Source organism: Balaenoptera borealis (assembly GCF_965194805.1).
Source record: "Balaenoptera borealis genome assembly, chromosome: 8".
NCBI lineage: Eukaryota > Metazoa > Chordata > Mammalia > Artiodactyla > Balaenopteridae > Balaenoptera > Balaenoptera borealis.
The window spans coordinates 27,247,200-27,274,855 of NC_138865.1; the positions used below are offsets into that span (position 1 = coordinate 27,247,200).

The window sequence follows — 27,656 nt, forward strand, 5'->3', positions numbered from 1 at the left end:
ATTAAGAGAAATCAGACCTTTTAATTTCACACTGTAGTTGCTACAGATATCTCATGATATCTTTATATTCTTCACTCCTGAGATTTTGTTATGTAATACTACATAATATATTTGTTTTAAAAAATAGTTCGGTATTTGACATGGTCAAGCCTCTATTTTTTATTTTCTGCATTAAAAAATGTTATTCCAAGAGGGATCCATAGGCTTCATTGGGCTGTCAAAGGTTTTGCTAAAACGGTTAAGGAACACTGTTCCAGTGGGAGCAAAGTGACAAAAAGGTAGGAACAAAACAGAGTGACCTCCTTCTCTACATCCTCTGGGCAGCTGCCCTGGAGCCCTTAGTTTAACTGTCCTGGTCCTGACAATGTGTCTGTGGTTCTCACTTGTTAAGAGTCCTCACTCTTGTCTTTGGCTGGGTGCTCCCTCTTCTGCAGCTGTTGGGCTTTTGAGGAGGTCCCCTCCAAAGCCAAGGGCCCTGAGGGAATAAGCTGAGGTGCTTGGGGTTAGAGCTGTCCTCAAGGTGGGGAGAGACCCAAAAGGGAGCCTCTGTCAGAATAAAGTGACGGACTGCCCTGCATTGTCTGCAACTTGGGTACATTGATTTAGGAATAAGTATCAGTATTCCATTTTTCAAGAGAAGAAGCATAGGACTTTACTTCCTTTTTTAGACATTTCTATATTTTTCAAAATTGTAATAAATAAGCATGGATTACTTTTTAATTTTATTGCAAGTTTTAAACCTCATATGTAAACATAATCTTGTAAGAGATTCAAGCAATCATTACACAACTATCAGAATGACTAAAATAGTAACATTGAAATAACACTGAATGCTGGTGCAGAGAAACTAGATTTGCAGACCTAAACATGCATGTGCCCTATAACCCAGCACTTGCACTCCTGGGCATTTGTCACAGAGAAGGGAAGACTCAGGCTCACCCAAAACCCTGTACAGGAGTGTTCATAGCAGCTTTATTTGTGATAGCTAGAAACTGGGCACAACTCAAGTGTCTGTCAACAGGTGGCCTACAACAGGTTATGTAAACTGGAACTGTTGAGCAGTAAAAAGGAATGAAATCTCAATACACACAACAATGTGGGTGAATCTTCAGAGAAATGTGCAGAGTGACAAAAGCCAATCCCAAAAGATCACACACTATGATTCTGTTTAAATGACATTCTTGAAATGACAAAGATGAATGGTTGCTGTGGGATGGGGAGGAGGTGGAAGGAAGGGGGTGTGATTATAAAAGGTCAACAAAGAGGGATCTTCTGGTGATGGAACTGCTCTGTATTTTAACTGTGGTGGTAGATGCATGAACCTACATGTGTGATAAAATACACATACGCAACACACAGGACTACATGTAAAACTTGGGAGATTGGAATAAGATCATGGAGTGTATCAATGTCACTATCCTGGCTGTGATATTATACTATATAGTTTTGCAAGATGTCACCATTGGGGGAGACTGGGTAAAGGGCACTCAGGATCACCTGCATGTGAACCTACAGTTATCTCAAAACAAATAATTTAATGAAAAATATTCAAGCAGTGAGTATATTGTATAAAATGTGATGTTATTCCTGCCCAAGCAATAGGTGTCCACTGTTAACAGTATGTATCTTTTCAGAACTTCACACTAACACGCACACACACACTCACTCATACCATTTGGGGGATTATCCACATTATATGTATTCTTCACTAGCTTGCATTTAACCTAACATGGCTTGAAGTCTGTGTTGGAATATAAGGGTCTGCCTCTTTTTTTGTTTTAGGGATTTAGGTTCTGTTAGTTGGAATCTGAAGAAGGTGGATGTGAAGCTGAAGCTGGGGGAGCAGGTTGAGAATATTCCTAGGCCACAGACTATTAAAAGTTCTTTCACGAATGCTCTTTATCTAATTGAACTTTGTACCTCTGATGAAATGAGAGTGGTGCGAATATTGTATTTATTTCGAAGCTCAGGAAACTGCAGCCCAGCGTAATTCTTGCTTTTTGACTATTGTTTAGTATTCTGTAATGGATGGAAGTCAGCAAACTTTTTCTATAAAGGGCCAGACACCACAGCTCTCATCCCAATCTAGAAAACTGATACTGGTGCACAGTGGCTTGGAATGGGCTGCAAGGGCCCATACGGTGACTACTATGGGCAAGGCACATGAGTCTTATCTGGAAGGTAGAGGAGGGTATATCCAGGGGGCCTGGTTTGGGGTTGACAAAATGTGTTTAGGTCTTCTTTCCAAGTTCTGCTTTTATATGATCTCTGGACCCCTAAACTGATGGTTCTCAGTCCTAGCAGATCCAACACTTTTTTCTAGCAAATACTGTAGCAAATACTATAGCAAATACTGTAACTCCCCCTTTACTATCTTGAAATGAAATTCATAGATAAAACCTACCTAAACACATCTTAACTGTAATATAGTTTTAACTGTAATATAAGAGGGGAGAAAAAAAAGGAAAGTATTTTGTCATAAAATAACATGTATTTAAATTAAAAAAAAAAAAAGGCAGGGGTGGCAGACAGTAAATGCTTTAGGCTTTGGCCATCTGGTCTCTGTTGTAGCTACTCAGCTCTGCCATTATATCTCAGAAGTAGCCAGAGACAAATATAAATGAGCATGGCTGTGTTCTAGTAAACCTTTATTTACAAAAACAGGTGGCAGGCTGGATTTTGCCCTTGGCCTGTAGTTTGCTGACTTCTGTTCACTTTTGCTTGTTAGTTTTTATATTCATTTTTTTCTCTGTTGTTTGGAAGTTAGACATCCTGCTACTGTCATTTTTCTGGTTACTTGTCCAATTTGACCATGCATATTTATAGACTAAAATTAATAATTTAACCCCCACTCCCACCCCAACACCTGCCACACAAACACATAATATTGGGTTGGCCAAAAAGTCCATCTGGGATACTTTAATTCCAGTTATCGCTCCCAACTTATATGCAGTTATTGTCATATAAGTTTTTGTCATATAACTTTTCTTGGGCGTATACCTAGTAGTGGAGCTGCTGGGTCAAGTGGTAACTTATGTTTAACTTTTTCAGGAACTGCCAGACTGTTTTCCAAAATGGCTGTACTATTTTACATTCCCACCAGCAGTGTACAGGGGTCCAGTTTCTCCGTATCTTTTACAGCACTTGTTACCTGCCCTCTATTTGTCTTATTCTTTAAAAAGAACAAAAATTGCAATTTACAGTATTATTTTATACAGGTGTTTGTTTAGATCTACCACGTTTACCCATATCTTTGCTTAACATTCTTACATCTCAGATCTTTCCTCTTTTTCCTATGAAAGTTTTATTGTGATATGTTACATACGATACAATTTACCTGCTTAAAGTATGCAATTTGGTGGTTTTTACTATATTCACAGATATGTGTAAGCAGCATCACAGTCAATTTTAGAACATTTTCATCACCTAAAAAAAATTCTGTACCCTTTAGCCATCATCTCCTTATCTTCTCATCCCCAACAGCCCTAAGCAGCTACTAATCTACTTTTTAAAAAACCAATTTATTTATTTTTGGCTGCATTGGGTCTTTGTTGCTGTGCGCGGGCTTTCTATAGTTGCGGTGAGCGGGGGCTACTCTTTGTTGTGGTGCGCGGGGTTCTCTTGCTGCGGATCACGGGCTCTAGGCGCGCGGGCTTCAGTATTTGTGGTGCGTGGGCTCAGTAGTTGTGGCTCGCAGGCTCTAGAGCGCAGGCTCATTAGTTTTGGCGCACGGGCTTAGTTGCTTTGCAGCATGTGGGATCTTCCTGGACCAGGGCTAGAACCCATGTCCCCTGCATTGGCAGGCGGATTCTTAACCACTGCGCCACCAGGGAAGCCCCCTAATCTACTTTTTATCTCTATAGATTTGCCTATTCCAGATATTGCATATGAATGGATTCATTCAATAGATGGTCCTTTATGACTGGCTTCTTGCACTTTAGCATAATATTTGCAAGGTTCATGTGTATTGTAGCAGGTATCAATACTTCATTTCTTTTTATGACTGAATAATATTCCATTGTATAGATATACTGTATTTTGTTTATCCATTCATCAGTTTGATGAGCATTTGGGTTGTTTTCACTTTTTGGCTATTATGAATAATGTTGCTATAAATATTTGTGTATAAATTTTTGTGTGGACATATTTTTACTTTTCTTGGGCATATACCTAGGAGTGGAGCTCAGGAGTTTCAGGAACTGCCAGACTGTTTTCCAAATGGCTGTACCATTTTACATTCCCACCAGCAGTGTACAGGTTTCCAGTTTCTCCATATCTTTGACAACACTTGTTACCTGCCCTTTTGTTTAGCCATCCTGGGGGGTATGAAATGGTATCTCATTGTGGTTTTGATTTGTATTTCCATGAAGACTAAGAGCATTTTTTAATGTGCTTATTGCCCATTTGTATATTTTCTTTGGAGAAATATCTATTCAGGTCCTTTGATCACTTTTTAATTATATTATTTGTTTCATTGTTGAGTTGTAGGGATTCTGTATATCGTGGATAGTAAGCCCTTATCAGATATATGATTTGCAAATATATTCTGTCAGAGAACTTTTCACTTTTTTGATAATGTTCTTTGTTGTAAAATATTTGCAATTTAAAAACTTTATTTGTTCATTTGAAATATAGTTGATGTACAATATTATGTTAGTTTCAGGTATACCACATAGTGATTTGACATTTGCATACATTATGATATGATTACCATGATAAGTCTAGTAACCATCTGTCCCCATACACAAAAAAGTGTTTAATTTTGATGAGGTCCAGTTTGTCTGTGTTTTTCTTTTGTTGTTTGTGCTTTTGGTTTCATATCTAAGAATTCATTGCTAAATCCAAAGTCATGAATATTTTCCCCTGTTTCTTCAAAGAGTTTTAGCTCTTAAATTTAGTTCTTTGATCCATTTTGAGTTAATTTTTATATATGATTTCAGGTAGAGATCCAACTTCATTCTTTGTATGTGGATATTTAGTTGTCCCAGCACCATTTGTTGAAGAGACTATTTTTTCCCATAAATGTATGGGTTTATTTCTGGATAGTCAATTGTGTGCCATTGATATATATGTCTATACTTATGCTTGTACCCTGCCTTGATTACTGTTGCTTTTTAGTAAGTTTTGAAATTGTTCTTTTGCAAGATTGTTCTGGCTATTAGGAGCCCCTTGTAATTTCATTATGAATTTTAGAATCAGCTTGCCAAGTGCTACAAAGAAGCCAGCAGAGATTGTGATAGGGATTGTGGTGAATCTGCAGATTGCTTGCATATGGCCATCTTTATAATAGTAAGTCTTCCAGTTTGTTAACATGGGATGCTGTTCCATTTATTCAGATCTTTGTTTTTCTTTCAACAGTCTTTTCAGAGATACATTTTGTACTTTGTTAAGTTTATCCCTGAATGTTTTCTTTTTGCTGTTGTAAATGAAGTTGTTTTCTTAATTCCATTTTTAGATTGATCATTGCAAGTGTATAGAAATACAATTTGTTTTTGTATATTGATCTTATAGCTTACAACCTTGCTGAATTTATTAGTTCTAAAAGTTTTTTAGTGAATTCCTTAGGATTTTCTCTCTATAAGATCATTTAGAGATAGTTTTACTTCTTCCTTTCCAGTTTGGTTGCCTTTTATGTCTTTTTCTTGCATAACAGCCCTTGGCTAGAACCTTTAGTGCAATGCTAAATGCAAGAATAGACCTCCCTGTCTGATTTGTTCCCGGTCTTATTGGGACAGCATTCAGTCTTTCATCATTATGTGTAATGTTAGCTTTGGGCTTTTCGTAGATATCCTTTATTGGGTTGAAGAAGCTCCCTACTTTTCTTAAATTGTTGAATGTTTTTATCATGAAAGGATGCTGGATTTTGTCAAATGTCTTTTCTGCATCAATTGGTATTTATTATCATGTGTTTTGTTTTTCTATAGATATGACATATTAATTTATTTTTGGATGTTAAAACCAACCTTGCATTCCTGGGATAAACCCCACTTGGTCATGGCATATGATTCTTCTTGTATATTGCTGATTCAATTTGCTATTATTTTGTTGAGGCTTTTTGTGTCCATTCTCATAAGAAGTATTGGTCTGTAATACTGGCCTTGTCGAATGAGTTGGGAAGTATTTCAGCCTCTTTTTTTTGGAAAGGTTTGAGAAGGATTGATGGTAATTCTTCTTTAAATATTGATATTTGATAGAATTCACCAGTGAAGCCATCTGGGTCTGGCCTTTTCTTTGTAGGTAGTGTTTTGATACCCAGTTCAGTCTCTTTACTTGGTATAGAAAATTGTGCTATTTATTCTTGAGTCAGTTTTTGTAGTTTGTACCTTTTTAGGAATTTTTCCATTTTATCTAAGTTGTCTAATTTATTGGCCTACAGTTGTTTACAGTTTTCCTCTTCTTCTTGAAGTATATCTTTTAGAAGTTACTTTAGTGAATGTCTTTTGGTAAATTCTCTTTGTATCTGTTTATCTGGATATATTTATATTTTGTCATAGTTTTGAAAGGTAATTTTTTCTAGGTACAAAGAAGGGGTTGATTGTTTTTCTGTTAGCATTTAACCATTTTATGCAACATTATCTGACTGTGGATGTTTCTGCTGAGATGTTTTCTGTCAGTCTAACTGTCCTTCCTCAGGAGGTGATTATTTTCTCTATGGTTGCTTTTAAAGTCTCCTCTTTTTAAATTTGACATTTTAGTGCAATGTGATTAGGTGTGGTGTACTTTTAATTTATTCTGCTTGGTGTATGTTGTGCTTTCTCTATTTGTGGATGTGTCTTTTATTAGTTCTGGAAAATCCTCAACCATTTTCTCTTCACATATTTTCGCTTCTCCATTATCCTATTTTCTTCTTCTGGGACTCTAATTAGATACATATATCAGACCTCATTTTTATCATTTTCTTCAGTTCTATCTTCCCATTCACTGATTCTTTCTTCACTTGTGTCTAATCTGTTCATTCATTTGTTCAATGAGTTTTCCATTTCATTAGTTATATTTTTAATTTCTCAAAGTTCCGTGTGGTTCATTTTCATATCTGCTTGGTATTTTTGATAGTTCCTTGTTGCTTGCCCTCTTTTAAATGCCATCTTTTATTTCTTTAAACAATTTATGAATAGTTATATTCTGTATCTAAGATACAGTAAAATTTTGGAGGTAAAAATCTCTTGTTATTTTGCTGACTCATCCTTGCTGCTTTGTTTGCTTGGGTTTTTAATGATGTATGATTGTGAGCTCATATTTGTTTGATTTTGATCTATGAGAATCTTGGGGACCTAAACAGGGGATGCTTTCCTCCAGAGAAAATATGGATCCTTGACTTAAGGGAGAAGTTTCAGGTTTAGACCCTGTACTCCATGGCTTATTCCTAGAAACCATGCCTGCACTGACATTGCCTACAGGGCAGCTTAGCCTTCCAATTGCTTCTTGCTCAAAACTCTAGTTTCAGATCTTTTGGGAGTGAGTGTGAGAAGAGGGGATTGGGTTGGGGATTTCCTTTACCTTCTGCAAGCCTAGCAGTGCATTAAAAGTGTTAACAGGGATATCATTGTTTTGTAGGAGGTGCCTTGGAAGTTCTCCATACACCTAAAAGTGTTGTTCTTTTTAGTATGGTCATATAATTAATTGTCATTAATTTGGGTGTTATCTTTAATTTGTTACTGTTAAAAATAATGTTCACATTCACATTTTTGTACTTTAACCCTTGTGCACTTAAGCATATCTTCCGGAGTGATTCTTAGAAGTTAAATTGCTAGATTTATTTTTTATAGATTCTGTCATATTGTCCTCCTGAAAAGATTTTGCCAATTTATAATCATTCTTGTAACAGTCGAGGGTCCTGTTTCCCACATGCCCTCCAAATTACTTGATATTTCTAGTATTTAAAAGTTTAATTTTAATTTTCTAAGCTTTTGTTTCATTAACCATTTGTAATGTGAAATATAACACATATAGAAAAGTGCACAGAAAAAGAGGTAAAGCTCAATGATTTGTCATAAAGAAAACTCTTGGAGAACTACCAGTTAGGTCTGAATATGGAGCACTGGCAGCTAATTAGAATCCCTATTGGTTTCCTGTACAGTTACTCCTCTTGCCTTTCTCCCTCAAGTTAACTATTGTATTGACTTACATACCTATAGTTTAGTTCTGTTTTTGAACTGTATTATTACAGAATCATGCATATATCTTGTGTCTTGTTTTTTTTTTATGTTCTATATAACATGTATAAGATTTACTCATGTTATTGCCTGCATTTCCATATTTTCAGTGCTTTGTAGTGATCTATTTAAATGGATATGCTACAATTCACCCATTCTACTGTTGATGGATATTTGAGTTGCTCCCAGTTTTGACTTATAAATAAAGTTTCTGCAAAACATTCTTGTACAGATCTCTTAGTGTACATGCACATACGTTTCTCTTGGGTATATTCCTAGGAGTGGAATTTCTGGGTCAGAGGTGTGAGCATATTTAGCTTTAGTAGGTACTATGAAATAGTTTTACCTGTTTATATCCCCTACAACAGGCTAGGGTAGTTCGACAGACTAGGGGGTTCCTGTGGCCCCATACCCTCTCTGCCACTGGGTTGTGGGTCTTTTTAATTTTAGCCATTCTAGTGAGTGTGTAATGGTGGCTTATTGTGGTAATGAGATTCAGCACCTTTTCATATGTTTATTGGCCATTTATATTTTCTTTTCCATGAGGCACCTATTTAAGTCTCTTGCCCAGTTTTTTGTATGGTTGTCTGTCTTTTTCTTATTGGTTTGAAGGAATTCTTTATGTATTCTGGATAGAAGCTCATTGTCAGATATGTGTGCTACAGATATCTTCTTCCACTTGCCATTTTACTCTCTTAATAAAGTCCTTTTCAGAAGGGAAGGTCATAATTTTAAGGCCTTTTTGAATAAATTTTATTTATTTATTTATTTATGGCTGTGTTGGGTCTTCGTTTCTGTGCGAGGGCTCTCTCTAGCTGCGGCAAGTGGGGGCCGCTCTTCATCGCGGTGCGCGGGCCTCTCACTCTCGCGGTCTCTCTTTGTTGCGGAGCACAGGCTCCAGACGCGCAGGCTCAGTAATTGCGGCTCACGGGCCCAGCCGCTCCGCGGCACGCGGGATCCTCCCAGACCAGGGCTCGAACCCGTGTCCCCTGCATTGGCAGGCAGACTCTCAACCACTGCGCCACCAGGGAAGCCCCTAAGGTCTTTTAATTTACATCTTTTTCCTTCTTTAGCAATCTTTATGTTTTATCTACCTTAAAGTCCCACAGATATTTTAGAAACTTTATTGTTTTGCCTTTCACATTTGGTGGGTACCTTCTGCAATTGATTTTTGGTATGGCATGAGGTAAGGTTTTATTTTCATATGCAGTTGTCCTAGAATCATAGGAATTGTCCTGATCACTCTAGAGTCAGAATGAATCTTGATACCCAGTAGAGTAAATCCTTCTACTTTCTTCAGGAATGTCTTTCTTTTAATTAATGCCTTGGCTTTTCTTGACCTTTTGCTTATCTATATAAATCTTAGAATCAACTTGTTCAAAAAAAGAAACAGACTCACAGATACAGAGAATAAATGAGTGGTTATCACTGGGGAGAGGGATGAGGGAGAGGCAAGATAGGGGCTGGGGATTAAGAGGTACAAACTACTATATATAAAATAAATAAGCTATAAGGGTATATTGTACAACACAGGGAATATAGCCAATAGTTTATAATAGCTATAAATGGTGTATAACTTTAAAAAGTTGTGACTCACTGTGTTGTACACCTGAAACTTATATAATATTGTACATCAATACACCTAAAAAATTTTTTTTAAAAAAAAGAATGAACTTTGTTCAGTTCTACAAGGAAAAGCAACAACAGACCTTTTGGGATTTTGATTGATTTGGTATTAAAATGATGACAAGAGTTGACATCCATACAATATTAAGGCTTCCAACATGGGCGTTTTCTTTTTATTAGGTGTTATTTAAAATCTGATAAAACATTTAATGATTTTCTTTAGAGAGATCTTATATTTTATTAGATATATTCCTAGATATTTGATGGTTTTAGATATAGATGGTATCTATGTGGATATATAGGAATGTAATTGATTTTTCTACCTTGACCTCTTTATCTGTCAACCTTGTTGAAGTCACTTACTAATTCTAACAATCTATAGCTTCTGTTGGATTTTCATTATATATAATCATATTGTTTGTGAATTTGATTTTTTTCTTTCTGATCCTTATACTTTTCACTTATTTATTTTGTTTTGCCTAACTGCATATAGTTAATTTTTGATTATGGGAATTCTAGTCTTGTTCCCACTCTCAAAGAGGAAGTATTTACCATTAAGTAAACTGTTTGCTGTAGGTTTTTTTGGGTGTTGCTTGGTTTATTTTTAAAATAAATAACCATTATCAAATTAAGAAAGTTCCCTTCTATTCCTGATTTGTTAAGAGTTTTTATCAGGAGTGGGTGTTGAGTTTTTCAATGCTTTTTCTGTTTCTGTTGAGAAGATCATGTGACTTTTCTCCTATTTTCTGTTAATGTGATTACAGGTACACCTCAGAGATATTGTGGGTTTGGTTCCAGACCACCACAATAAAGCAAATATCTTAATAAAGCGAGTTACATGAATTTTTTGGTTTCCCAGTGCATATCAAAGTTATGTTTACACTATATTAAGTGCACAAGAGTATTATGTCTTAAAAAATGTATACACCTTAATTAAAAAATACTTCATTGCTAAAAAGTGCTGACCATCACCTGAGCCTTCAGCAAGTAATCTTTTTGCTGGCAGAGGGTCTTGCCTCGATGTTCATGGCTAATGACTGATCAGGGTAGTGATCAGGGTGGTGGCTGCTGGAGGTTGGGGTGGCCATGGCAATTTCTTAAAATAAGACACCAGCGAAGTTTAACACATTAGTTGACTCTTCCTTCCATGAATGATTTATCTGAAGCATGAAATGCTCTTTGAAAGCACTTTACCCACAGCAGAACTTCTTTCAAAATTGGAGCCAGTCCTCTCAAACTCTGCCGCTGCTTTATCAACTAAGTTTACATCATATTCTCAATTCTCTGTCATTACAGCAATCTTAGCAGCATCTTCACTAGTAGATTCCATCTCAAGAAACCACTTTCTTTTTGCTCATCCAGAAGAAGCAAGTCCTCATCCAGTAAAATTTGCTCATAAGATTGCAGCAATTCAGTCACATCTTCGGGCTCCGCTTCTAATTCTAGGTCTCTTGCTATTTCCACCACATCGACAGTTACTTCTTCCACTGAAGCCTTGAACCCTCAAAGACATCCATGAGGGTTGGAGTCAACTTCTTTCAAACTGTTCATGTTGATCTTTTCACCTCGTCTCATGAATCATGAATGTTCTTCATGGCATCTAGAATGGTGAATCCTTTCCAGAAGGTTTTCAATGGACTTTGCCCAGATCCATCAGAAAAATTCACTGTCTATAGCAGCTTTAGCCTTAGAAAATGTATTTCTTAAATAATAAGACTTAAAAGGTGAAATCACTCCTTGATTCATGGGCTACAGAATGGATGTTGTGTTAGCAGGCATGAAAACAATGTTAATCACATTGTATATCGCCATCAGAGCTCTTGGGTGGCTAAGTGCATTGTCAACGAGCAGTAACATTTTGAATCTTTTTTCTAAGCAGTAGTCCTGAAGAGTGGGCTTAAAATATTTAGTAAACCATGTTGTAAACAGATGTGCTGTTATCCAGGCTTTGTTGTTCCATTTATAGAGCACAGGCAGAGTACACTGAGCATAATTCTTAAGGGCCCTAGGAATTTTGGAATGGTAAATGAACATTGGCTTCAGCTTAAAGTCACTAGTGGCATTAGCCCTGAACAAGAGAGTCAGCCTGTCCTTTGAGGCTTTGAAGCCAGGCATGGACTTCTCCTCTCTAGCTATGAAAGTCCTAGATGGTATCTTCTTCCGATATAAGGCTGTTTTGTCCACGTTGAAAATCTGTTGTTTAGTGTAGCCACCTTCATTAATTATCTCAGCTATATCTTCTCGATAACTTGCTGCAGCTTCTACATCAGCCCTTTTTGCTTCACTTTGCACTTTTATGTTATGGAGATTACTTCTTTCCTTAAACCTCATGAACCAACCTCTGGTAGCTTCAAAATTTTCTTTGTAGCTTCCTTACCTCTCTCATCCTTAATAGAATTGAAGAGAGTTAGGGCCTTGCTCTAGATTAGGCTTTGGCTTAAGGAAATGTGACTGCTTTGATCTTCTATCTAGACCACTAAAACTTTATACCAGCAATAGGCTGTTTTGTTTTCTTATCATTTGTGTGTTCACTGGAGCAGCACTTAATTTCCTTCAAGAATGTTTCCTTTGCTTTCACAACTTGGCTGTTTGATGCAAGAGGTCTAGCTTTCAGCCTGTCATAGCTTTCAACATGCCTTCCTCACTAAGCTTGATTGTTTCCAGCCTTTGATTTAAAGAGATGTGTGACTCTTCCTTTCACTTGAACACTTAGAAGCCATTGTGGGGTTATTAATTGGCCTAATTTCAATATTATTGTGCCTAAGGGAATAGGGGGGCCTGAGGAAGGGAGAGAGATGGGGGGAATAGCCAGTCGGTAGAGCAGTCAGAACATGCACATTTGTGGATTGTTTGTCATTTTATGTGGTCCCAGTTCCTGGTGCCCCAAACCAATTACAATTGTAACATCAAAGATCACTGATTACAGATCACCATAACATATATAATATAATGAAGTTTGAAATATTGCGAGAATTACCAAAATGTGACAGAGAGATATGAAGTAAACAAATGCTGTTGGAAAAATGGTGCTAATAGACTTGCTTGATGCAGGGTTGCCACAAACCAATTTGTAAAAAAACACATCTGCAAAGCACAGTAAAAACAACGTATGCCTGTAATCACACAATTTGTAATGATGTAATAATCTTTTTATATTTTATGATATTTGGTTTGCTAATATTTTGTTTAGGGGTTTTTGCATATATATTTGTGAGTGGTACAAGTTTTTGGTAATGTCTTTGTTAGGTTTTGGTATCAGGGGTATGCCTGCCTCCTAAAACATTTGAAGAGTGTTTGCTCATTTTCTGTTCTCTGGAAGAGGTGAAGTAAGGCTCGCATTTTTTCTTCCTTAAATATTTTGTAGAATTACATGTGAAAACATTTTGGCCCATAGTTGTCTTTGTAGGATAATTTAAAATACCTCAATTTTAGATTTTCTATTTCTTCTGTCAGTTTTTTTTTTTTTAATTAATTTATTTATTTTTATTTTTGACTGTGTTGGGTCTTCGTTTCTGTGCGAGGGCTTTCTCTAGTCATGGCAAGCGGGGGCCACTCTTCATCGCGGTGCGCGGGCCTCTCACCATCGCGGCCTCTCTTGTTGCGGAGCACAGGCTCCAGACGCGCAGGCTCAGTAATTGTGGCTCACGGGCCCAGTCGCTCCGCGGCATGTGGGATCCTCCCAGACCAGGGCTCGAACCCGTGTCCCCTGCATTGGCAGGCAGACTCTCAACCACTGCGCCACCAGGGAAGCCCCTTCTGTCAGTTTTGATAAGTTGTATTTTTCTAGAAATTTATCTAAAATTTTCAGAATTTTGACATATAATGTTTTGGTAATATTCTTTTATTATCTTTCAAAGTTTCATAAGATCTGAATAACACCTTTTTATTCCTGATCTATGGTATTTGTTTTCTCTCTCTCTTAATCCATCCCACCAGGAGTTTATCAGTTTTGGTAGTTTTGTAAAAATTAACTTATGTTCCTTTTGTACTGATCATTTTCTATTTCATTAATTTCTGCTCTTATTTCCTTTTTCCTTTTTTCTAGATAATTTTTTCTTTCTATAATTTCTTCCCAATATGAATGCTTACCTAAATAAGTTTTGGCCTTCTTATTTTCTAAAATATGTATAAAGCTATATATTTTCCTGTACACATGGCTATAGCTATATCCCACAAGCCTATTTTCAATATCATTCAGTTAAAATATACTCTGATTACTATTAAGATTTCTTCTTTGACCCATGGAAGCATTTGGAAGGGATTTAATAACACGTGGGGATTCTCATTATCTTTTTTGTACTGATTACTAGCAAAATTGCATTATGGTCAGGGAGCATACTCTATATGGGCCTTTAAAATTTGTTGACACAGCTTTTTGGTCCTTTGAAATTTGTTGTGATTTGCATTATAGATTAATCTTTTTTGAAAATGCTTGTGTGTGTACTTGAAAAGGCATCTCAAATTATTAGTTGCAGTGTTTTATATCTGCCCACTAGGTCAAATTAATTGTACTGTTCAGATCTTCTGTGACCTTACTGATTTTATGGTCTGCTTGGTCCATAAGAAAGATGTTTTGAAACTTTACAGAATAATTATGGATTTGTCTGTTTCTTCTCATTTATTTTGAGGCTATAATGTCAGGTGCCTTAAATTTAGAATTGTTATATCTTCTTGGTGAATTGAATTTTTCATTTTTAAGACATCATTTAGCATGTCTCTGGTAATAGTTTTTACTTTAAAGTTTCTTTTGTCTGATATTAATGTCACTTCTCTAGATTCTTTTGCACCCTGTATCTTTTTCTATGCTTTTATTTTTAATCTTTGTATTTAAAATATGGTTTGGTTTTCTATCCATTCTGACATTTGTCTTTATAATTTAATTGGACTTATACTTGGGTTTAAACCTTAATTTTTTTGCACCTGTCTTAGATTTCTTTTTCTCTCCTCTCTTAACTATCTTTTGGGTTGATTAATTTTTTTATCGTTCCATTTCCCCACTGTTTGCTCAGAGGTTTTAGTCTTTTACTTTCTTTTAGTGGTTATCCTAGCTATTGCAGCAAGTCTAATTAAAAGTCTTTTACTAAAGTCTAATATTTATACCTTTAACTCTCTTCTTGGACAATGCAGAGTTCTTAGAGTACATTTTACTACTACTCCTTACTTACACTGCTATTGTTGCTGTGTACTCTATTGTTTTAAACTCAAGAAGACATTATTATTATTATTGTTTTATACAGTCAGTGTCCTTTTACCCACATATTTAGCTCTTGCATTACTCTTCATTCTGTCCTGAATCTCTGACCTTATATTGGGGATCATTTTTTGTTTTTCTCTGAAGAATACCCTTTAATGTGTCTTTTATTGTAGGTCTGCTGGTGATTCATTCTTAGTTTTTGTTTAATGATATGTATAAGTGATTTTTTTGCATCGTTCTTGAACCTGTGTCCTGATGTCTTTCCTCAGTTTTGGAAAGTTTTTGGCCTTAACTTTTTCAAATTTTGTTTCTGCCCGTTTTCTCTCTTCTTCTTCCAGACTTCAATTACATATGTATTAAACATATTCTCTTTATCTTCCATGTCTCATGCCCTTTTCTCAATATTTTCCAGCTTGTTTTCCCTTCTGTGCTTCATTCTGGATTTTTTTTTTTTTTTGACCTATCTTCCACTTTAGCAAGTCTCTTCCGTTTTTTCTAACCTGCTGTTAAAACTATCTGTTGAATTCTTAATGTTGATTTTGTGTTTTTTAGTTCTAGAATTTTCAAACAGTTCATTTTTATAGTCGCCAGTTCTCTGAAGTTCTCAATTTTGTCTTTTATCCTTTGAGCAGAGCAGCATGTGTGTTTGGTACCTCCAATACCTGGAGTCCATGTGTATGTACCTCTTTCTACTATCGTGGGAGTTTTTTTGGGTTCATTTTTGGTTTTTTTTTTTGCTGATTTTCTCTCATGGCATCATGTTTTGGGCCTGGGTATTTTTGCTTGTGTGTCAGAAATTGTATTTGTATAATTATTTTAGAAATAATTTGAGGCCTAGGATGATGTCTTCTTCTACAGAGAGTTTTAGGTTTGCTTCTGCCAGGGACCTGGGAAGCACTAGCAAGCCAGGGTCATCTTAATCCAGTTTTGGTGACTGATGTCTTTGAAGCAAAGTTGCAGTTCCTGGTAAGGCCTGTCGAATTCTGGCTCACCCAGTCTTAAGGTGCAACATTTTGGATACTAACCCAGAGCGGGAATTCACCATGGTTACTGTCCCCATAAGCCCTGGAAGTTAGTTAAAAGTGCCTCTTGGCCGACCTTCCAGAATTGTCACCCACTCCCTGGACAAAAAACCCCCAAATGTCTTTGCCCTCCCCCTGGTCCAGCAATTCTTGCTGGTCTTATTAGCTCTGCCTTCAAGCAGATGTTTTTGATATTTTGTCGAGCTTTTTCTACTTGACTTCAGCAGTTGGGTTGGCTCCAATTATATACTCCAGCATTGCTTGAAGTGAAAGTCTAGCTCTTTCATTTTATGTCAGATATATATATATATATATCCAATGAGTGCAAACATTTTCACTGTTATAATTTGCATTTCCTTGATTAGTAGTAAGGTTGAGCATCTTTTCATATACTTACTGGCTATTTTTTCTCTTTTGTCAATTTATTTGGTCCATATCTTTTTTGGGTAGTTTTCTTTTTACATACTGATCTAGCACTTTATATATTCTCTTTTTTAAAATTTATTTTATTAAAGTATAGTTGATTTACAATGTTGTGTTAATTTCTGCTGTACAGCAAAGTGATTCAGTTATGCATATGTATACATTCTTTTTCATATTCTTTTCCATTAGGTTTATCACAGGATATTGAATACAGTTCCCTGTGCTATATAGTAGGACCTTGTTGTTTATCCATTCTATATATAATAGTTGCATCTGCTAATCCTCAACTCTCAATCCACCCCCTCCCCTAAACCCCTTCCCCTTGGCAAGCACAAGTCTGTTCTCTATCTGTGAGTCTGTTTCATAGATACATCATTTGTGTCATACTTTAGATTACACATATAAGTGGTATCATATGGTATTTGTCTTTCTCTTTCTGACTTACTTCACTTAGTATGATCATCTCTGGTTGGACCCATGTTGCTGCAAATGGCATTATTTCACTCTTTTTTATGGCTGGGTAGCATTCCATTGTATATATGTACCATATCTTCTTTATGCATTTTTCTGTTGATGGCCATTTAGGTTGTTTCCATGTCTTGGTATTGTGACTAGTAGCACTTTATATATTCTTGATGTTGATTGTTATATGTTGCAGATATCTTCTCCTATTCTTTAACAAGTCTTTTACATTTGGATTATGACTGTATCAAATAAAAGCTTTTAATTTTTAGGTATTCAAATCTCTCTGTCTTTTACGGCTTCTATGTTTTGTGTCTTGCAGATTAGGACATAATAAATATTTTATATTTCGTTTTTAATATTTATCTCTTTAATTCTTTTGGACTGGATTTTTTTGTGTACATTGTGAAATACCTGGTTTCTTAGCTAAATGAATAGACTGTTGGGAGAAGAGCTTCTTTTTCCTTCTACTGTAAAGATTTTTGTAGGCCTCAGGTAACCCACACTTGGGGTGCTTCCCTCTCCTTCCCACACACTCCTGCCTTGTGGAATAAACAGCTTGAATGTTGTCTTAGGGCAGTCCTCCTGGCTGTGTGACATGGAGGGGAATGACTGAAAGGGAGACAAGAGGTTATGATCTGCCATCACACAGATGTTGAGGCCAGTGATAATGTGTAAGGCCTACATCCTTTTTTGTAACTAGTTTATTTTTGTAAAAGTGAGAGGTATTCAATCTAAAAAATTCAAATGTTATATGAAAGTTCAAAGAAGAAAGGGGAAAGATGCCCCCAAATTGTACACAGAGGTGACCGTCTTTTGGCTCTTTCCGTGTATGTCTGTGATACGCATGTGAGCGCACACATGGCTTTATGTGTTGGATCCTACAAACCATTTCTGTGTTGTTTGAGTCAGCAGCCCTAGTGGACGTTGCTCCAGGCGTTACACATAGATCTATATGTGCTCGTAGCCCAGTGTTAAGAGCATGAACTTCAGAGTCAAAACACCTGGGTTTGAGTCTAGCCTAGCAGTGCAGAGTGGACAGGTCGATCTATGTCTGTTTCCTTATCCATAAACTGGGACACTAGCAGTGCCTGCCTGTGGGGTCGCTGTGGGGATGAAGTGAGTTAACACACAGTTGGTGATCCCTCTGTTTGCAGTGTCATTCATGGAAGCTGCATGACATTCTAGTGTGCTATGTGACCTGGGGACAGGGCCTTGGTGTGTGTCTGTGTGCCGCTATCTTGAGGTATAGAGTGATACGCTCAGTGCTGTCAGTGTGGCTAGCACATCAATAGCTGAGGCCACTTACTGCTTTTTCTTCCAAGGTGGGCTGTGATTGTCTTGCCGAAGACAAGTCCTAGGTCCCAGGTTTTGGAATCAGGGTCCATACACTGCCTGCAGTGAGAGGTCAGAGGGCAGCACTGGCCTCTAATGAGCTCTTTGGGACTGGGTCTTCCTAACCCACCCCCAGGTCTGGGACCAGTTCTTGGACCTCTCCAGTGGGGAAGGGTGTGTGTGGCGATGCTGTGGAGCTGACCTTTCCTTCCCCTGCAGGTTCAGCAGTACCGGGTCGCCATGACTGCGAAAGACTGCTCCATCATGATCGCACTCTCTCCTTGTCTGCAGGATGCAAGGTGAGGCACCTGCTACTATGTCGTGTGTCCTTGGTCTAGCAGGGTTTTGTGGATTGGCAAGAGAGTTGGTGTCCCTATATTTAGAGAGGCTCTGGCAGGATCATGTTTATTAAACAGAGGCCGATTTCCAAGGCCTACTTGATATCATGGGGATTATTAACTCTTGCTCTTTAGAAGTTTGTAATACAGTCAAAAAGACATTATTGAGAATAATTTTAAAAGCTTGTTCACTCAAGTTTACTATTATTTTCTAAGAAAATATCTCAAGGGCTTGGATACTGTGGTCCAAATTCCTTTCTCTCAAAGAAAACCCCAAGCTACCATCATGGCTCAGAGGCCCAAGAAGCTGTAGGGTCCTGTGGGCCTTATTTTTCCTCCTTTTACCAGGTCCTGATGTGCCAACCTTTATAGTCATTTCGAAGCCTTTAAAACAACATTCCATTGTTCTGCTTCCTCTTTGCAGCATCTTTTCCTGGACATCATTATTCAGTCCCTTCTCTGCCTTTTTTAGGAATTTAGGATGAACCTGATAATCTTCTCTCAGTGATTAGATGGCATCTTCAGCATTGATCTTCAGGGTGCCAAACCCCACACACAGTTTTGCAGAATGTTTCACAATCTTCTGATGTGTGTTCCTGGGTCAAGATGATCTCGTCACTGGCTGCCAGCCACCTGTTTTTCTGATGCTTTTGAACTAAACATTCCCAGGAGTCCTGCTTCTTGGCAGGCACAGAATTGTCCACTTTCTGATAGGAAACACAGAGGGACATTTATAGGGCATAACTGAAATATTAAAAAAAAAAAAGAAGATTGTTCTATTTAGTTGAAAACTCTCATTATCCCCTAAGAAAATGCCCCCAGTGGTTAGTGACAGGAATCCATTTGGATTAAGCAGTGTTGTTAGATGAGAGAAAACCACACAGATGTGATTATCTGTTGCCCTTCCTGAAGCAAGGATGCAGTCAGGATACAGAAATGTGAGGGGCTGAGGGCCAGGAGTCCTGACACCCTTGACCAGCTGCTCGGCAGAAACCGACATGGTGGGAGAGGAGCGGGGACACGTGTCCAGAAACTTCTGAGCCATGTGGTCACCAGTGTCATCCCCAGGGCAGAGAAGCATTTCAGGTGTCAGGAACCTCAGGCCTGGGCTCACTGGGAGCTTGAGGTCAACAAATGGTCAGACTCTCCTCAGCAGTGGGTCTTGGGCCGTGCTCCCACCAGCCTCTGTGTGATGGACTCCTCTCTTTATTCACATCATCTTATTGGGTGTTGGTTCTGATGTGACGTGAGGTATCCTATAAAATGTGCAGCCCTGTTGAGGGCCGGAGATGTTCACTGTCCCAGCCCTGCTGTGTGGAGCTTGGGTTTCCGGCTCTGAGACTGAGACTCAGAAGCAAGACCTTAATTTGTACATATGTTCTCTGCTGTTCAGGAGGGAGTAGCTAAGACCCCAGCAACTGAGCCTGGGATTCATTTTTCCTGTAAATAGTATTTCTGAGCAGGAATTGAGCTAGAGTCTAGGCCTTGATTAGGCTCATTAAATAGGAATGTTTTACCTGCCTTCCCTCTCCCAGGCAGGAGCTTTTGAAATTGGAATTTTGTTGGCTTGTTTTGTTTTTTTAATAATTTCGACATCTAGAAGAGTAGTACACATGGAGAAACCAGGACTCCTGAATACTTCTCTTGGGCTAAACTGAGCTTATATAATGTATTTAACCAATCATTTGGATGCATACTATGTATCAAGCACTCTGAGAGCTAAGTGATATATATAGCAATCTTAGTACAAAATTCAGAATTAGCCTGAAAGTGTTTTTTAAGTACAAGTAATTGTTCATATTTTGTTATAAGCATACAACTATTACAATATTTAGAAAGACCACAACTAAACCCTAAGAAACAAAATACCGAACACTGCAGATACAATGTGAGAATAAAACACGAAACTAGATCTCTCTCTCCAAATGTGAAAAAGTACAAAGGAGCAAGAGTTTCTCACCAGACATGCTAAAGGACACGAAAAGAGAAGTCTGTCCTCAACATTTTATCCATTTGGCTGTTGAATAGCCAGATCTACTTTCTGCATTTTCTTAGGTTTTGTAATACTTGGCTCACGATAAAGTAACTTTCTTAGCATTCGTTTATACTACTGGGATATGGTGAATATCAATCGAGTATTCTACATAATTGCTTTTCCATCTTTCTGCACATTAACTCTCTCTTGTCTGGTGTGCTGGCGGGTATCACAGTAGGTGCCTCTCTTGCAGAAGCTTCTAGCACTAGTGCATACAGTTGGCACAGACAGAGATGGAATGCATATTGATGCACAGAATGGGTGCTCTTTGTGAGTTGGGTTGAGAGGATTTGGGAGGTTTGTGTATTCTGAAATTGCTCTTTTGCTTCCAGCTCCGATCAAAGGCCCATTGTCCCTTCATCGAGATCCAGGTTTGCCTTCTCCGTGTCTGTGCTGGATCTTGACCTCAAGCCCTATGAGAGCATTCCTCATCAGTATAAACTGGATGGCAAGATAGTCAACTACTATTTAAAGACTGTACATGCCAAAGACGCCACCGTGATGTCGACTAGGTTCAAGGAAAGCGAAGATTGCACATTAGTTCTCCATAAGGTCTAACTTTTTTCCTGTAGTGGTTTTGAAACTTGAACATAGAATGTGAAGGTTGAATGATAGAGTTTCTGTTGCGTTGGGTGACTTTTGGCTGTGAATGTTTTTGCTTTTCAACCCCTGCTCAGGTGGGACTGCCTCTGGGAGACACAGAATGGAAGAGCACTAAAAACATCTTCCAGGACAAGGAATGTTGGACATGAGCCCAGCAGTGTGCTGTGTCCCAGGAGGCCCCTCTGGGCATTTCTCCCTTTCCACCCAGGGCTCACGTCTCATCCCTAAAAAGCCTTATAAGACACAAGGTTTGGATCTCCTACCACCAGAATCCTAACACAGAAAACTTGAATTGTCACATATACCTTAGAGTTCGGACTTTTAAGAAAACACAGATACTACTGGAACTTTCCCAGCTGAGTTACTTGGTCACTTTCCCAATGCAAGCCATGTGTCAGTGCAGGTTTAGTGGTTCCCTGCTGTGGAAAGCAGTAAGTTGTTGATATGGACATCAGTTTTGAGCAGTGGACTCGGAGTCCCTGTGGAGATGCCATACCCACCGCTCTGCACAGGGTCAGCAGGGAGCGTGGGACTCAGGGCAGGGGTTGACACCACTCATGCGAGCACTGACTTTTTTTTTGTGCTGAATGATTTATATCATCTTTAACTTTAGGGGAGACAAGGTGTTCTTTCCCACCTGAAATTGCTGCTGTGGGAGCTGGAAGCAGAGCTGCAACTCTGAGCTGCTGTGCCCAGCGTGGGTGTCATGGGGTGGCTGTGCTCCTGCCAGCTCTGTGTTCCTGGCATTTTTGGGTGTTTGGGAAACCTCAGCTACTTCTGCCAGAGCCAGCATCGGGTTTTCCCTCCTTCCCCATACCTGTTCCTCCCTTGGGTTTCACTAAGATGTGTGGTGATAGTGGCCTTGAGTGGTGCTGGACCACCTCCCCGTTGGGGCTGCCCAAAGCCCTGCTTCCGCAAGACTCCTGGCTGGCACTAAGAGGGTTCTTGTTGGGGTCACCAAAAGTGTGCCCAGCTGCTATGAAAACTGTTGGGAATCTTGGCTTCAGTTTTTTATTCTATGGTAGGTTGTATAGATTATTTATATCATCATTTTGAGGGACTAATGAAGGCTTATTGTAATATAATATTAGTGAAACCATGGGATTGTATGAAAATACTACACAAAAAATGAGAATATTTTGCTGATTGTAAATTTTTGTGGGGAATTTTGTGATAAATTGAGAATTATGCTTATTAGAATCAAGCCAGCTCTTCCAGAATTTATTCTCCAATTCTGTCCTATCATTTACTTCTTACTACCATTTACCACTTACTACTTAACTTCTACACTCAGAGGTTCAAAAACATATTCAAATGACACACACCTCTCATTCATGTGGTGTGTTGGGGTACAGGGGCTTTGGAGATTCCACTCATAGGGGTGTGCATGGAGCCGCGTTCTCGTGGGCAAGTTACAGGCTCCAGAGTGCGTGGAAGTAGGCAGCTGCCAGAGTTGTTTTGGCCTGAGGTTCCTTGTTGCTGGCCTGGGGTGAGGATGGTCTTGGCCAGGGTGTGCAGAGGACCCTGAGTGCCTGTGTGCAGAGCTCTGGAACGCCAGCTCCTCAAGGAGGTGGGCTGGGTAGCCTCCTGTTGCCTGTCCTGGCTGGTCTGGACTGTCTGAAAACCATCACCCTCTACTTGGGGGGAAGAGGTGATAGATGAGTGTCCCCTGCTAGAGGGTCTTGACCCAATCCTTTGCTCTCCTCACACTCCACCTCGGCCCCTGCTCTGAGGCTTTCATTTGATTGAAACAATGTTTTCACCCATTCTACTTTAAACTGGCAACTCAGGTCAGTGCAGCACTTAGACTCTGGGGGACTTTAATGAAAACACTGTTTCTTCTGTGCGGAGGGACCAGGGGTGCTAAGGTCCTGTGTGAAGGGACAGTGCCGTATTTGCTGTCTTACTGTGTTTTTTTATGCTAACCGCTCTACTTTTTTGTGGAAGACCAAGAAGAGTGAATGTCAGAGGACTTGCTGCTGAGAGGTGCTGTGAAAGCCTCCCCAGTGCTGCTTTCCAGAGCCAGGAGGCGAGGCGGGTGGTGTGGCTCTCCAGAGGTTTCCGAGGAATGTCTACGAGATGAGGCTGCGTTGGCAAGCCCTCCAAGAGTCCCTAGGTGGTGGGTGACAGGAGGAGGGCCGACCTTTGAGATGGGCTGGGGCCACCTCTGCCCTCATATTCATATCAAGGGGGGCGCACAGTGGCTCCCCACATCCCAGGGTGGACAGCACTCCTGTACTTCCTCAGATGTTGAGTTTACTTTTAAAAATACACTATATGTGTCACTTGTTTGGTATTTTGAATTTAAATAACTGTATTTATTTTTCATGTCCTGACAACTTATATATAATGTGCCATAACTGCATAAACATGTTCTAGAGGTAAGGTTTCTAAGTGGAAAAGAGCAAATTTTTATATTCAATAAAATCACATGCCTCCAGGTGCAGCATCTTACTTCTACGTGTAGTTGTTCCGTGTTCGGGAACTAGTTGCTTGCCTCTGTGTGAAGTGATTTAATCAGACTTTCCAGAGTGGCTTCAGTGCCCAGCACGCCCAGTAGGGCTCGGAAGCTGAGAGGAGCAGTTTCCATGACTCCGTTCTTGTCCAGTTCCAGGGCTGTAAAGAAAACAAACACCTGGGTAAGAAACTTCACCGAGACAATGCCCTCATTCTCTGCTGGCCACACTGAATGGGAAGGCAGGACGACTGAATCATGACCTTGAACAGAGCACTTACCCAAATGCCTGAGGCAGAGACATTGAACACTCAGCCTAGGAGGGCCGTGGGGGAGCAATCCCCCTTGCCTGTGCTTTTTGAGTGATTATGGACAAAAATATTTTGAAAACCGATTTAAAAAGTACATTAATGAAATTTTTGACTTTTGATTCTTGCCATGTAAACCCAGATGAAATAAGTAGGTGTCTGTGTTGAGCATAGTGAGAAATCACCAGAACATCCCTACCTTGCAGTGGCACTTTGGTGAGAAGATCCAGCTTTGGCAAAACCTTCCCTTCTTCATCTATTTGTATCCTCCAAACAATTACTAGTTCAAACCTGAAAGAGGTAAGATGCATTGCTAAGTGCTCTTGAAATCAGACTAAACTCTATGCAGCACCTGCCTCTCTCTCTAGAGGAGAGAATGCCCACCCAGGCAGGAGTGCTGCTCTCCTCCCAACCATCCTTGGAGTTCCTGCCCTTCCCCAAGGCCGTGCTCAGACTCCCCTGATCTTAAAGACCCACAGATGAAGAGAGAGTATGGCCAGTTAAACATGAAAAGATGTTCAACATCATGAACAAACAGGAAAATGGAAACTCAGACCATAGTAAGATACTGTTTTGTACCCACTGCATATTAGTGTGATCATACAAGTGAAGTACAGGATATAGAGCAATAAGAACTTAAAAATTACTGGTGGGAAACATAAATTGATAAACTACTTTGAAAATAATTTGGCAGTGACAGCTGAATCTGCCCTATGACCCAGGAATTTCACTTCTAGGTATATGCCTAAGAGAAGCTTGTGTACTTGTGTGCCAGAGGACATGAACAGGAATGTTAGAAATAGTGGAAAATGATGAATAACCCAAATGCCCAAGACCTGAAGAATGCAGAAATACATATATTCACCTAATGGAGTATAAGCACTGAAAATGAATGAACTACAGCTACATGCACCACCAGAGGTGAATTTTGGAAATAACGTTGAATAAAGCAAGTTCCAGAAGCTTACATAACTACAACACCATTTTAAGGCTTGGAAACAAAACATCTTTAGGCACAGGTCACAGAAGCACATCCTGTCCATGTGCACATAAAGGTGCCCATGGTGGGTGGAGGGAGACCCAGATGAGTTCTCCCCTCACTCAGTGCTTGCTGACTCCCCACATTTCTTGAAATAAGTTGGTGAAAATAGAGCTCCACCCCTCGTGGCCTCCCCTCCTTGGCCTCCTAAGGACCCCAGCAGTGAGACTGGCACCTTTTCCTTACAGACCCCTTCTGTATTTACAGTCCCCACATGGTCCCGCTTGTGCTCTCCTGCCATCGGCTGCTTATCTGTTATGACTCCACAGACATATCTCAAGATGTCAGTTAGGTGGTTTACATTTGTTTTCTATTTGTAACCCTCATTTTTAACAGGAAACAACCGTCTGGGTGTTGGGGAGGGACTTGGTGGGGCCTGTGCACTCACCCTGGTCGGCTGGGGCTCCTGATGCCCATGCAGCTGGAGGAGGCCCCCTCTGAAAGGTGCACAGCCTCTGGGTACTTTTCCTGTGGGGAGAAGAAACGGTTAGTGAAATCTGTGGGGCGCAGGGACGCTGTTCCAGGTGACTGAAAAGAAGCAAGAAACCCTTTTCAGGTGTCTCTTGCATTCCCTGAAAGTCTTTAATTTTCAGGTGTGCCATTTTCTCATCCAGGCATCATGGCGTCCTGGCCATGGCCATCCCCACTCCTGCCTTCTGTGGTCATCAGCACTGCCTGTTCTAGGTCTCCACTGACACACAGCCTCCAGGATTCCACACCATCAAGTGCCCAGTGTTAACAGGTTACACAACTCCATTCTGATTTCACTGGCTTGTCTACTCAGGGCCCCACAGCGTTTGGCCGACCTGCTTCCTTTGTCTGTCTTGTGACCTGGACAGCTTGAGGAGGCTGGTCGGGCATGCTGGCCAGCTGACCCACCAAGGTGATGCTGATCCTGATGACTGAAGTGAGGTGCTGTCTGCCAGGTTTCTCACTGTAAAGCAAATGTTTTTCTCTAGAGTGCTAGCATTTGACCTTAAAAGCCTTTCAAACTGAGGCCTGTGGGTTGGCCCCCACCACAGTGGATGCTTCCACCATCTGTCCTCACACTTGCTGCCGAATGGCCCTAGCCTGCATATTGGTAACTGTGGGCACATGGCTCCTGCACAGCCAGTGCGGGGCCACCTGGACTCTCCCAGTGACCTGTGTGTCTCCCCCAGGCATGGTGTCTGGCTATTCTGGATAATAGGGTTTCAGGGAGCATGCTCTACTAAAAGTTAGCTTCATGATGAGATCGTGTACCATTTTAGAGTCAAAAGTATTCTCTCTAAAGTGGAAATGAAGTCGAATTTCACGAGTTTCTAGGCTTGCAACTCTAAAGTAGGGTTGGCTTTTCCCTCCATGTAATGTAATAGTTCTGGAAATGTCTGCTTCTTTCTATTATTTGTAGCAGGCTCTGGGAACCTCTAGTATTAGACTTGACTTGTAGGTCATGAGAACAACAAAGCTTTGCAGGAATCTGAACAGAATGTTCACAACAAATAGAGTAATGAGTGGCCCCAGCTTCTCAATTCTTGGAAAACTTATTTTTGTTTGTTCTTGTGAGAACAGATTGCGGGGTTGGGGTGATATGATAGAGACTAAAAGTAGGCTCCACAGTGAGATTCTAAGTTCCAAAAGGGTCAGCTTTTGAAAGACACATTTTCTTTCCCTCTTCTCACAGCTCAACAGACACCTGGACTGATGCTGAAATCACATGGAAGCCTGGCCATGTCCCAAATCCAAACCCAAACCCAGCCATCGTGGCTGCCCCAAACCTCATGGAAGGAAAGTGAGGTGTGCTTCCTCTGAGAAATGTCTGGTCTAGCAGCCAGTCAGAGAAACCCCTCCTCCTGCAAGACAAGGGGCAGGGCTGGAACTGTGGGTGAGCAGAACTTGCCTGCTTCAGAGGATGGGGCCTTCCTGAGGATGCAGGTACTTGATGGGCTGAAGAAAATCAGCTCCGTCAAATGAGGTCTTGTGGGGACAAAGATGTGTCATAACTTCTAAAGGGTGAGCCACATATCAGTGGGTTTGTTGCCAGCGTGTGAGGCCAGTGCTCTCAGACCCCTGTGTGAGAAAGATGCTGATGGAGCGAGAGCACGTCCAAACACCAAGCCATTCTGACCAAAGGCTGGGTTGGGCCTGGTTTAAACTTAGATGATTTCTAATTTCAGCGAAATAGTTTTTATGAGAAAATATATACCTAAGTTTTTTAAATGGAAAGAGTGCTGGTTGATTTTTAAACCTCAGGCTCTTCTAAATTAGTAACAGCTGTATGAGGAATGTAAAGGAGAACATGTGAATGTGGCAGTGTAACTTCCAGGCTGAGCTGGAAGCACGTGGCCTGGGCCAGTTCCAGCCTGAGGCTCAAGGGCTTGGTCTGCTTCCAAGCAGACCTCACAGCCTCTCTAGGCCTTCTCCTCATGAGCAAAAGGAGGGTTTAGATTAGAAACTTCCTCTAAAAAAAATAAAATTTACTCCCTTTAGTTTATAAAATAAAAAACCAAAAGTAGAAACACTAACGTTAGGAAGAGATCAGGCATTTAGTATGTGTTTCTGGAGAGCTTTTAGGGGCTTGTGTGGAAAGTTCCCTTTTATACAAGTTAATAATATTGCCCTGTTTATCCAGCTTCATTCACTTGTCTGGTGACCTCAAATATTCAAAGCTGACAGAAAGAAAG

At 39.8% G+C, this 27,656-nt stretch overlaps 2 protein-coding genes across 12 annotated transcripts in view; one reads left to right on the forward strand and one right to left on the reverse strand.

The window, feature by feature from the left end:
* The window catches only part of IPPK (inositol-pentakisphosphate 2-kinase), a 56,644-nt gene extending 32,999 nt beyond the window's left edge, over nt 1-23,645 (forward strand). For 5 of the 7 annotated variants that reach the window (XM_082400934.1, XM_082400933.1, XM_082400937.1 and 2 more), the window contains 3 exons: nt 5,194-5,289; nt 18,435-18,514; nt 20,921-21,202. In XM_082400934.1, the coding sequence (XP_082257060.1) occupies nt 5,194-5,289; nt 18,435-18,514; nt 20,921-21,146 (402 nt within the window). In that variant the 3' untranslated portion in view covers nt 21,147-21,202. The other 2 variants (XM_082400935.1, XM_082400939.1) reach the window with 2 other exon arrangements.
* The window catches only part of CENPP (centromere protein P), a 215,329-nt gene continuing 211,150 nt past the window's right edge, over nt 23,478-27,656 (reverse strand). For all 5 annotated transcript variants that reach the window (XM_082400955.1, XM_082400953.1, XM_082400952.1 and 2 more), the window contains 3 exons: nt 25,382-25,461; nt 24,154-24,245; nt 23,478-23,807 (listed from right to left, as the gene is read on the reverse strand). In XM_082400955.1, coding sequence (XP_082257081.1) covers nt 23,677-23,807; nt 24,154-24,245; nt 25,382-25,461 — 303 coding nt within the window. In that variant the 3' untranslated portion in view covers nt 23,478-23,676. The remainder of the gene's footprint in view (nt 23,808-24,153; nt 24,246-25,381; nt 25,462-27,656) is intronic.